The 12,957-nt window shown below is 38.1% G+C and overlaps 1 protein-coding gene and 1 pseudogene across 9 annotated transcripts in view; both read left to right on the forward strand.

The window, feature by feature from the left end:
• FAM135A (family with sequence similarity 135 member A) overlaps positions 1 to 10,806 on the forward strand; it is a 116,757-nt gene extending 105,951 nt beyond the window's left edge. For all 8 annotated transcript variants that reach the window (XM_082634158.1, XM_082634162.1, XM_082634157.1 and 5 more), the window contains 2 exons: positions 2,953 to 3,066; positions 9,416 to 10,806. In XM_082634158.1, coding sequence (XP_082490284.1) covers positions 2,953 to 3,066; positions 9,416 to 9,621 — 320 coding nt within the window. In that variant the 3' untranslated portion in view covers positions 9,622 to 10,806. The remainder of the gene's footprint in view (positions 1 to 2,952; positions 3,067 to 9,415) is intronic.
• LOC309810903 (homocysteine-responsive endoplasmic reticulum-resident ubiquitin-like domain member 2 protein) lies at positions 3,394 to 4,282 on the forward strand (annotated as a pseudogene). Its single transcript has 2 exons — positions 3,394 to 3,408; positions 3,519 to 4,282. The product of its transcript is annotated as a homocysteine-responsive endoplasmic reticulum-resident ubiquitin-like domain member 2 protein (transcript).
• Positions 10,807 to 12,957: the final 2,151 nt, after the last annotated feature.

The raw sequence follows: 12,957 nt of genomic DNA on the forward strand, positions 1-12,957 counted from the left end.
TGTTGAAAAAGTATTATTAAAATAATTACTAAGTTTAAAATGTATTTTTAAAGTACAGTGCTATCTTGGGAATCACGTTTAAAAATATGACAATATCGTGTATCTGTGTCAGTGTCAGAATCTGTGATTGTATCTATTTTATCATCATGGAATCTGAGCGTTAAAGGGTTTCTTGGACATCCCCTCCTCTCCCTTTGTTGGTTTGTGTGCTTCCTCTCCCCCGAGCTGCCTGAACCTGGGGAGACATGGGTACTCCTCTCCAGGGTCTTGGTCTAAAGCAGTGATTCTCAGCCTGAGTGCCATTTCTCTGTAGAAGCACAACAGAATCTCTGTGAAGAGCAATTATTTTGAAAAGTATATTTAATTTTTAATGTAATGACTATTACTCTTATAATGTAAACTATAGAAATAGAGCAGTGCCGAGAAATGGGGGGAGGGGAGGTCATTGGAGGGGAGAATAAAGCCCAAGGACAGATTCATTGAGGGATTGATTTTTTTTTAAGACGGGAAGTATAATACTGTAATATTTTCCATCCTGATAAGAATGATCCACCCAGAAGAGAAAATTGTTGATGCGAGAGAAGGTGGGCCAGCAACTAGAGGCATGCCCTTAAGCAGACGGGAAGAAGGAATGGGACCTAGTGCACTAGTGCAAGGGCCGGCCTGAGGCACGGGTGGGCAGAGCGGGAAGGTACAGATGCGGGAGGTGGGTTTTGTGTTAAGGTAGAGTGTGCGGAGGCCCCTTCTGACGCTTCCGGGTGCCCAGTGAGACAGGAAGGCCACAAGGTAAGACAGAGGGGGACATAGAAGACGCTGGTGGTTTCCGGAGAAGTACAGAGGTGACCGTTACTGAGCAAGGCTGCCACCGGCTGTGCAGTGTCATTCCTGTCGATGTGATGGGAGTGATGCCCCCGGAGGTGTGCAGTGTGGTCGCCTTTATGGAGGACACACATACACACCTTTTAGATAAAAGAAAAAGCCAACTGTGCTGTTACATGGCTGGTTTCATGCAGTTCGGGATAAAATTTCATTTAACAGCATCATACTTAGAGATTCAGAAAGTACAGTACCTAAAATAACTGGGTTAGAAGTGAAGATCATGTACCATACGACCGTGGCTTTCACATTTTTGGCTTGTTTACCCCTCAAAAGAACTTTGGAAAAGTTTGTATCCCCTTATATAATTTTATGGTGACACCTAAAACTGTTTCTATAATTATAAATAGTTGCAAAGGATATATTTTCTGGCATATGAGGTAGTATATTTTTACTATATTCAGCTGGAGTCACAGACTTAGCTCATTTAATTTATGGAAAATATGTGCCATAAAATCTAACTGGCACAGCCATTTCTTATTGTCAAACAGTCGGTAACATCAAACTTACTTTTTGGAAGAGGAAGACTTCGTTCATATTTTGCTTGGTTTCCCAGAGATTTTATACCCCAGGGCCATATACCATAAGAAGATCTGAAATAGATTGGAGAGATGTCTTTCTCTTGTAAAGTAGGAGAAGGAAAAGTCATTTGTAGAAAAGTGCTCATATGGAGTTGGGATCTGGAAATCAATTTTCTTAAAGCTACACCATGGAGAGTCTTAAATTACCCCTGGGGGTAAGTGTATACCAGTTCATAGACCTCTGCCCTAGGACACACAGACGTTTCCCAAAGTAGCACCAATGAAGACTGTCATCAAGTGATGCCAAAAGGGGATGACTTTGTCTCGTGAAATGTGAAAATGAAGGGGAAAAAATCAATTTTTCTTAATCTTTCTCAAATATTTTAAACATGTTTGTTCAACTGAGTTAATTCCTGTTATAGACATTCTGTTATTTCACTTATATCTCTAGAATTTTATATATTCAAGTGGCCACAAACTAGTATCTTCTCATTGGGAAAAGGAGGGATACCTTATATTTGACACAGAGGGTATATACTGTTTCACCTGGCTATGTGTCAGTCTAAACTCTTCCTATCATTAGGATCCTTAAGTTCCAAGGAAGACAGGGAGCTTCTACAAAGGCTTCCTATATTCTGGATTCACAGTAGTCCCCACAATTGGCCTGTCTCTAAGAGTCTGAATTTCAGTGCACATAGAGTATCAAAGTTTTATTCTGGAACATTCCAGAACAAAATTCTCTATACTGCACACACAATTCTAATGTGTTGCCATTATTGATTTGTATCTTATTTAATTATCATATAAAATTTTGATTTTGTATATACTAGTCGGAGCCAAATAGTACATTACTGTAATTAGAACATTATTGGTATTAAAGAGGTCAAGAATGTGGTTTCAGTACTTAAATGAGTTATTTAGCAAAGTACCCCAAGGACACAAGTCCTAAATTCACGTAGTTTACTGAAAAATTAAAAAAAATTAAAATAGACCTGACAAAAGTCTGTTGGTTGGATCACAAAAATTCGTTATTTTTATTGGAAAAATCAAAGTGTTTATCCTCTTGACATCATGCTTAAATAAGGAGGAAATATAAGTAATATTAGGCAAGAGTCAAATGAAAACTTAAAGTAAAAAGTCAGCTTTAAAGGATTTAAATAGGTGTTTTGTTTGTTTTTATGGAAAACTATATGTTTCTTTGGGGAATAATCCTAAATATTGATGAATATCCTTTGGAAAGTAAAAGCGTCATGGAACACTGTTACAGAATTTTAGCCCACCATATCCAGTCTCCCCCTAACCCCCAGGACCACAATCCTTGCTCTCACTCAGTGCAAACACAGATTTCTCATATCAGCACATAAACTACATATAAGGAAGCTGGGGATTTTGGTAGAGAATGTATAGAAATTTGGAGAAAGAATTCATCAGTTATTTTAAAAGGCATAAACTTAGTACTACCAAGGAAATAAAGTTTATGGTCACTTAATATGCTAATGAGTTATTTCAAATCTGGTTAATTATTGCACTGTAACTCAGTATTTTTTCTTCACAGGGCTTCACTATTTCAAAAATGTTGTACTAGTGGGCTCTCTGCAGGATCGCTATGTCCCTTATCATTCTGCCCGCATTGAAATGTGCAAGACAGCTTTAAAGGACAAACAGTCAGGTAACAAAGTATATTCGAAGTATTTCAAAGAGCTACGTCTACACATGAGTTTCTCCCAAAGTTTTCTTGCAGTTGTCTTCTCCCTTCTTTTTGTTGTCCTCTCTTTCCTTCGACTTCCTTTTATACCCGCTGATAGTAACAGCTATCCTTCCTCCATTTTTCTTCCTTTCTTTTCTTTTGCTGTGTAAGATGTTTTGGCCAATGACACAGTAGTTGTTCTTTTGAAATCTTTTTTTCATCTAATTACCAATGCTTCTCCGTTTTATTGCCTCAAAAGTAATCCATGCTTTAATTTCCTCTGGATTATTGGGATTGGTGGTTGTAGTAATGGTCATGCTGCATGTTTGGCTGTACTTTACTTTTAGTCAAAGATGGCAGCAAGCGGACTCATCAAGAAATGAAAGAGGAATAGTACAATGTTTGACGCCACAAAAATACAAGTATCATAAGAGATTACTAGTCATCAGTTCCCATATGTAATGCAAGGACACGTAGACAACCAGCTTCCTGGGCAGGCTGTTCCGGCTGGATTCCCAGGGTATCCCGCTTTCACCCCACTGCAGATGCTTTGGTGGCAACAGATGTATACGCATCAATATTATATGCAATATCAAGCTGCAGTTTCAGCTCAGGCCACATCAAATGCCAACCCAGACCAGCCTGCTACCTCACAGCCTCTAAATGTGGCACATGTTCCTGGAGAAGAACCCTCACCAGCTCCAAACCTAGTGGCCCAAGAAAATCGACCCATGGATGAGAATGTTCAGATGGATGCCCAGGGAGGTCCAGTGCTAAACGAAGAAGACTTCAGCCGAGACTGCCTAGACTGGATGTGCACGTTCTCACGAGCTGCCGTTCTCCCTAGCACTGTGTACTTCTATTCCTCTTTTAGTCGGTTTATCATGGTAATGGGAGCCATGCTACTGGTTTACACCGAGCTGGATGGTTTCCTTTTAGGCAAGAAGGAGGTCAGCAACAGACTCCCAACAATAATGCCGAAGTCAACAATGATGTGCAGAATGCAAACAATCTAGAACTTGAAGAAATGGAGCGTCTTATGGATGATGGGCTTGAAGATGAGAGTGGAGAAGATGCCAGTGCAATTCAAAGGCCTGGATTAATGGCAGCAGCTTGGTCTTTTATCACCACCTTCTTTACTTCACGAATACTAGAGGGGCCTCCCCAGGTTGCCAGTTAGACCTGAAAAATTGTTCCGGCTGCAAAGGAGGGTCTGAATTTAGGAAAATAACAGTGCAGTTTCAAAACACTGATTACTTTATTTTCATAATCATGTATAGAGGTGTTTTTTTTCCTTAAAGCTTCTCATGCGTATGAATATTTTAAGCACAAATGGACTACTAAATGTGTGATTTTTTTTTAAGATCTTAACAGAACATAGCATAATAATATTGGTCTTCCAGGTTTTATTAATTTCAATTATATTATACCAAGACAGACCTGTTCGTGTGTCTTCTTTAAAGAGCTGCTTCACGTATAAATGTCTATAGCTAATATCTCAGCCCTTCAATGTATAATTTGAATAAATATATCTATTTTCTGTGAATTATCCTGAAGGTTTTAAACAGAATGACCTCATAGTTTTTAACAAAGAATGTTATTTACCTAAAGTGTCCTAGTAGCATCTTGCCCAGCCATAAAGCAATAAACTTCTCAATAATGTTAATTTTGACATTTGAATAAATGGAAACTTTCTATTTTAAGGGCATGTATCCCATCAATTGGAATTAGTACCTTAAAAAAAAAGGCAGCTCTTCAGTGGAATTAATAGTGATATAAAATGTTTGATATAGGCAGTGCTTTTATAAAATAAGATTCTGGAAATTGCTCTCTGTAATTTTTTAAAATAAAAGGTCAATTTTGAAAAAGCACCAATAAAATGGACAACCTAGAAGAAATTAATACATTTCTAGAAATGTAAAATCTCCAAAGACTGAATCAGGAAGAAATAGAAAATATGAACATATGATTACCAGTAATGAAATTTAATCAGAAAAAAAAAAAAACCCTCCCAACGAACAACAGTGCAGGACCACACAGATTCACTGGTGAGTTCTACCAAAAATTTGAAGAGAGGTAACAACTATCCTCAAACTATTTTAAAAAATTGAAGATGAAGAAAGATTTACATTATTCTACAATGGCAACATCACTCTGACACCAAAACCAAACAAAGGCACCACAAATAAAGAAAATTATAAGCCAGTATCATTGATGAACATAGAAGCAAAAATCCTCAACAAAATATTAGCAAACCAAATTCAACAACGCATTAAAGGGATCATACACCAGAAGTGGGATTTATCCCAGGAATGCAAGGATGGTTCAGTATCTGCAAATCAGTTGATGTGATACACCACACTATCAAAACAAAGGATAAAAATCACATGATCATCTCAATAGATGCCGAAAGGGACTTCCCAGGTGGTCCAGTGGCTAAGATTCCATGCTCCCAATGCAGGGGGCCTGGGTTTGATCCCTGGTGAGGGAACTAGATCCCACATGGCCGCAACTAAGAGTTTGCATGCTGCAACTAAAGACCCCACATGCTGCAACTGAAGATCCCACATGCCGTAACTAAGACCCAGCATAGCCAAATAAATAAAAATATTTTTTAAAAAATAGATGCCTAAAAAGCATTTGACAAAATTCAACTTCCATTCCTGATAAAAACTCTCATCACAGTGGGTATAGAGGGAACCTACATCAATATAATTAAGGCCATTTATGACAAACCCATAGCTAACTTCATATTCAACGGTGAAAAGCTGAAAGCATTTTCTCTAATATCAGGAGCAAACCAAGGATGTCCACTATCATTACTTTTATTCAAATAGCATTGGAAGTCCTACCCACAGCAATCAGACAGAAAGATAAATAAAAGTCATCCAAATTGGAAGGGGAGAAGTAAAACGGTCACTGTTTGCAGATGGCATGATACTATTTGCTTTTCTATGTACTAATAATGAACTGTGACAAAGAGAAAGCAAAAAAAAAAAAAAAGAATCCTGTTTAAAATCGCATCAAAAACGATAAAATACCTAGGGAGTAAACTTAACCAAGGAGGTGAAAGACCTATACTCTGAAAACTATGAAACACTGATGAAGGAAATTGAAGATGATACAAAGAAATGAAAAGATGTCCATGTTCATGGATTGGAAAAATTAATATTGTTAAAATGTCCATACTCCCCAAGGCAATTTACAGGTTCAGAGCAATCCTTATCAATATACCAATGGCATTTTTCATAGAACTAGAACAAATAATCCTAAAATTTATATGGAACCAAAAAAGATCCCACATAGCCAAAGCAATCTTGAGAAAAAAAGAAGAAATCTGGACAATCACACTCCCTGACTTCAGACTATACTATAAAACTGCAGTCATCAAAACAGCATGGTACTGGCACAGAAACAGCCACATAGATCAATGGAACAGAATAAAGACCCCAGAAATAAACCCATGCACCTGTGGTCAATTAATCGATGACAAAAGAGGCAAAAACACACAATGGGGAAAAGATATTCTCTTCAATAAGTGCTGCTGGGAAAACTGGACAACTACATGTAAAAAGATGAAATTAGAACATTTTCTCATACCATATAAAAAAATTAGACTCAAAATGTATTAAAGATCTAAATGTAAGACCAGAAGCCATAAAACTCTTACAGGAAAACATAGGCAGAACACTCTCTGGCATAAGTCATAGCAATATTTGCATCTGTCTCCTCAGGCAATGGAAACAAAAGCAAAAATAAACAAAGGGGACCGAAATAAAGTTTTCAGTGTGAAAGCTTTTGCACAGCAAAGGAAACCATCAGCAAAACAAAAAGACAACCTACTGAATGGGAGAGAATATTTGCAGATGATATGACCAGTAAGCCAAAATATGTAAACAGTTCATGCAACTCAACATCAAAAAAACGAACAAACAGATTATAAAATGGGCGGAAGACCTAAATAGACATTTTTCCAAAGAAGACATACAGAGGCTAGCAGGCACATGAAAAGCTGCTCAACATCACTAATCATCAGGGAAATGCAAATCAAGATCACAATAACAAATGCTGGTGAGAATGTGGAGAAGAGGGAACTCTCGTACATTTGTAGTGGGAATGTAAACTGGTGCAGCCATTGTGACAAACAGTATGGAGTTTCAAAATAATTTAAACATCATAGAACTACCATGTGATCCAGCTATTCCACTTCTGGGCATATAGCCAAAGAAAATACTAATTCCAAAACTTATGTGCACTCCAGTGTTCATAGCAGCATTGTTTATAATAGCCAAGACAGCAGAGCAACCTGAGTGTCCATCAACTGATGAATGGACAAAGAAGATGTGTATCCACATAATGGAATACTACTCAGCCATAAAAGAGAATGGAATATTGCCATTTTCAGCAACATGGATAGACCTGGAGGGCATTATGCTTAGTGAAATAAGTCAGACAGAGAAAGACAAATACTGTATGATATCCCTTATAGGTGGAATCTAAAAAATAAAGCAAACGAACAAATATAATGAAACAGAAACATACTCACAGATACAGGGAACAAACTAGTGGTTCCCAGTGGGAAGAGGGATGGGGGGAGGGGCAAGATAGGGATAGGAGATTAAGGGATAGAAACTACTGGGACTTCCCTGGTGGCACAGTGGTTAAGAATCCGCCTGCCAATGCAGGGGACCTGGGTTCGATCCCTGGTCCGGGAAGATCCCGCGTGCCACGGAGCAACTAAGCCCGTGTGCCACAACTACTAAGCCTGCGCTCTAGAGCCTGCAAGCCACAACTACTGAGCCCACGCACCACAACTGTTGAAGCCCTCGTGCCTAGAGCCCGTGCTCCGCAACATGAGAAGCCTGCGCACCGCATCGAAGAGTAGCCCCCACTTGCCACAACTAGAGAAAGCCCGCTTACAGCCATGAAGACCCAACGCGGCCAAAAATAAATAAAATTTTTAAAAAAGAAAAGATACAAACTACTATGTGTAAAATAAATAAGCTACAAGGATATATTGTACAGCACAGGGAATAGAGCCAATATTTTATAATAACTTTAAATGGAGTATAATCTATAAAAATATTGAATCAATATGTTTGTACACCTGAAACTAATATAATATTGTAAATCAACTATCCTTCAATTAAAAAAGAAATAAATAATTTTTAAAAACCGTTTTTTATGAAATCTATATGATATTGATCCCTCTTTTAAACACATCTCTCTTCTTTCTCTAATTATGCTTCTGTATGTTATTCGCTTCTCATCATTCCTCAAGGCTACATCCTGCCTCAACCCTGAAATTTAATACCTGCCTCCCTAAAATTCACGTTTGATGGATATGTGTTAGCACTCATCTGTTAGTAATATAGTGATGCATGAGCATTAAAAACTGTTTTGCCCCTTTTAAAGCAGTTTGTGCTTGTATGTGTATATGTATGTAACCTTTACCTTTTATGCTTTGCATGCCCTCAATAAATCCATTGTAAGAGTTAACCAAAAAGAGGGAGAGAAGAGCACAACTTTGAAATTAAAAGCAAAACCAAGCATTAAATAAACCTGCAGGCCAAAAAAAAAAAAAAAAATTCTCAATTTGACCTTTGAGCCAAACTCACATTGTTCTTCTGATTATGGGAAGTTGCTATTCTTTCTCAAGATAATTCGGAAATATGTGGAATAACGTTGGCTGCCATGGAAACTTTTTTAAAGTATTTGCTCTTGACTCAAGTTTTAAATTTTGCCTTATCAGAATGTCTCAGCATGGCTCCTTTACTTTCATAATGAGTCATAATTGACTTAAGGTTGAAAAAAACTATTTGCTCTGTTATATTCATTGCTTTTAATTAAAAATATCAAGTTGGGGGCTTCCCTGGTGGCGCAGTGGGTGAGAGTCCACCTGCCGATGCAGGGGACACAGGTTCGTGCCCCGGTCCGGGAAGATCCCACATGCCGCGGAGCGGTTGGGCCCGTGAGCCATGGCTGCTGAGCCTGCGCGTCTGGAGCCTGTGCTCCGCAACGGGGGAGGCCACAACAGTGAGAGGCCCGCGTACCGCAAAAAAAAAAAAAAAAAAAAAAAAAAAAAAATCAAGTTGGCAAGAATAATGTATGATAAATTTATTTTACTTGACTAGATAAATAATGTGATTATATTTTCTCTAAAACAGTCTCAAAAGTGATATTCAAGGGAAAAAAAACCTTTTAAAAGACAATTTTCTGCTTTAAACGGAAATAATGTAACTAAACTTTATAAATTATATAAAAGTTGGCATAGAATTTTTTTTCAGTTCTTCTTGTGAACCGATTTTCCTTTTTTCTATTTGTTCCATAGGACAGATCTATTCAGAAATGATCCACAACTTGCTTCGCCCGGTTCTGCAAAGCAAGGATTGTAACTTGGTTCGATATAATGTCATCAATGCATTGCCCAATACAGCTGATTCACTCATTGGGAGAGCTGCACATATAGCTGTTCTGGATTCGGAAATATTTTTAGAGAAATTCTTTCTGGTTGCCGCCCTCAAATATTTCCATTAGGATTAAATGCATTGGTAGAGACTTGACAATTACCTCATTCAACAGTGATTCAGATAATGTATTATATTAAACTGTAGATGCTGATAAGTCCTAAGAAATATTTATACCTTTTTATATGGAAGATAATTTATATCATCCATGTTTAGAGCTTTTTAAACATCAACTTTACTTTCTAGGTAATGTGGCTGTGCAATATTTTTTTAATTTTATCTTTTTACTTTTCTATTACCTTTTCATATATTTTGCTACATAAGTATTTCAGTGAAACTCTAAGCCCATATGTATGTCTGATTGTTTATTATTGGCTTTCCACAATCCTCACATCAGACACATCGTATTAGAGGCCATAATTGCTAGAATAGCATGGGATTTTAAATTTTCTAGTACTGGGGTATTATTTAGTTAATCATAAATTTTACTTTTAACATTTTACTATGTTTTAACTGGAAGTAAAACTACGGCTGCTAAAATATATTTTTTGAAATCAACTCTTTTGCCCTCTCAAATCGGGTAGTTCATATATGACAACGTTATAAACATTTTCTATAAAAGAATCATACTGTTGCTAGTAAACATATGTCATGCCTATTAAAATATATTTTCTACTGGTGATTTCAACATTATTTCTCATATTGACTTTTATTACTGGAACTTTTCATGTTCATGTTAGCAGCATCTAGAGATTTTTGAATGTTTGAATGCCCTCTGCCTTGATTTGGTTGGAATTTTGCTAAATTTGGAAATGTTGCTTGAACTTTCTGACTACATTTCTTTAACTTTTTTCATGGACTTCCTTGTATGTACATAATAATTAAATGTTGAAATTTATGAACTACTTTTATGAATTTAGATAATTTTTAAATATTGTTAAAATTTGTTGAACTAAAGAGTAATGTAAATAAAATAATTCATGTTTCAAATGGAACAAAAAATTAACTTTACATGTTTGGTGATACAGATGCAAATGTTTTGATATATGGAGATGTAAAGTCTTTTGACTTTATTCAAGGTGCTGAATAGCATTAAATTCACTATTTTCCTTTCCTGTTTTACTTGTGAAAAAAATAATGCACTAAGGATAGATAGGCTTTTGTAAGTGTGTATTGTACAATTGATGCATGTTTATTTTTAACATTGTGTTATTGCCTCTGCTGCTAATAAATGAACAAATGACTATCTGGAGGGACAGCTAAAACACTTGCTTATTTTCAGAATACTAGAGGTATATTTTTATTTTTGCTATACACATTTTTCATCTTCACATTCCTTGGTCCTGAGTTTGAAATACCATATTTCTTTTCTTTTATTTCTTTTTTTAACTAAAAAAAAGAAGTTCAACTTATTCTAAGTTTGAATAATCTTCCAGATTTATCAAAGTATTCATTCTTATTCATAATCATATCATTCTTTTTAAGGGAAAACTGCTCTTATGATCATAGTAGGTTGATTGGTTGTTGGTTGTTTTAATAGTGATTATGGTTTCAAGTCTAACAGATTTAACTTCTGATTAACCAGGAAAACTGTCATATGCTATTCACCTCCAAATTCAGAGTGCAGGGGTGGGGTGGGGTTCTGAGGGAGAGGGGCAATGATCATAACTGACTCTCAGAAAATAAATCTCATTGAAGTGTATACCGGTAAGAATTCTGGGTTGCAGACAACAAAAAGCATTGTGATTAACTTAAGCAGAAAAAGAATTTATTGGAAGAATATAGGTAGCTCACAGAATTGACGGAAAGCCTGGAGAACCACTCTTGGAAAACTGGTAGAAACCGAGGAAGCTAGACTATGACCAAAATTATAAGCAAGTTCCAACTGCAGGGGAGCTGGAGGTTTGTGTATGTTTCTGCCAGCAGGGACGCCTCTGAAAACTGGATCCCAGACATCCACTTACTTCCAGCACTCATTCCAGATTCAAAGTCTGGTGAGATCATACGACTGACAGGCTTAGTCTCGTGCCAGCACCCAGGCTGTCAGGCACCCAAGACAGTGAGTATATCGGACTTCGTCAGCTTCCCCAGATGAAGATGGGACCGTTTCTCCTGCCAGAATTCACTAGACCTGTGGAATGGGTTTGATGACTGAGCACCAAATAGAAAAACACATCAGAGGTCTACTACAGTCCATCTCTTTGCCTTTCCAACATCACAGATATCATATTCACACATTTTTAAATGCTTCGTCCTGACATACTGCTATCATCCCCCATCCAGTTTCAAGTCCAGGATTTCAGTGTTATGTCCATTTCTCGTCTGCTTTTGTAATGATCTTGCCTCAGTGGTGTGCAGACCACAGACAAAACTGTGACTTTATCACCCACGCCCCCGCTAATATACAAGGAGAGAAAAGAAATTATTAACTACATAAGCACACGCATGAGCCAGTGAGGAAGAAACTACAGCGAGAGCAGTGCTTTGCAAGTTTCCTTGGTGAACTTCAGGGCCCCAGGACAGACCAACTGAAGCAGAATCTCCAGGGTAGGATGTAGGGAGCAGCGTGTTTTATGTCCCAAAGCGCTCTGATTTCAAACCAAAACGAAACTATGGTAAATAGAGCCCTCAGTTCTGCCACTGGCCATTAAGCTAGATGGCTATGACCTGTCACCAGTGCCACTTATTCCCTGTTTTCTTTGTGCTCAACCAGCACCTCAGCTGATCAGATTTCTTTACATTTTGTGTGACCCAAGGATCTGAGGCTTGGGTGGCCTTGCCTCTATATGGTTGCAATAGTCTTTGCTTAGTGTTTACAATTCACCATGGTGTGAGAGGTTATTCCAGGAGACGAGGTCCCCCAAGTTCTAGACAGAGTCCTCTCCCCTCTCCCTTTTCCCCCGTGGTCATCAGGGCCCATCGCTACAGCTAGCACCTTAACCACTTTTTCTAACTCCTTACCTAGGGGCATGAGCTACAAATGGCCAGGAAGCAATCCCAACTTCCAATTCGGAGAAAACACTATCCCCTTATACCCCACTCTGGGTACAAAAATTAGCATACCAGCAGAACCTGGAATCGTGCAGGTGGATGGCGAGAAGCGAAGGATCTGAGATTGTATCTACTTGTCTTGCAGTCTTGCTGCAGCTTCACGGATGCATGGAGACAGGAGACTCCCAGGTCAGAGACGAGAGACCTTACTACAGCAAAGTCGTGGCCAAACGGTCAGCACATTCACACCAGCTCCTAGAGCCTCATTTCCCACGGTGATGCTGAGGGCCAAGTGAGGCGTGTACACGCGATGCAGGACCAGGGCCAAGCAGTTTGGATTGCATTACAGGAGAAGAATCCAGAGCCAAGGGCCAAGCCATTTTTGAACAAGCAGCACACAAGCCGGTTCTTTCCC

Source organism: Mesoplodon mirus, assembly GCF_964341445.2.
Source record: "Mesoplodon mirus genome assembly, chromosome: 10".
In the NCBI taxonomy this organism is placed as follows: domain Eukaryota; kingdom Metazoa; phylum Chordata; class Mammalia; order Artiodactyla; family Ziphiidae; genus Mesoplodon; species Mesoplodon mirus.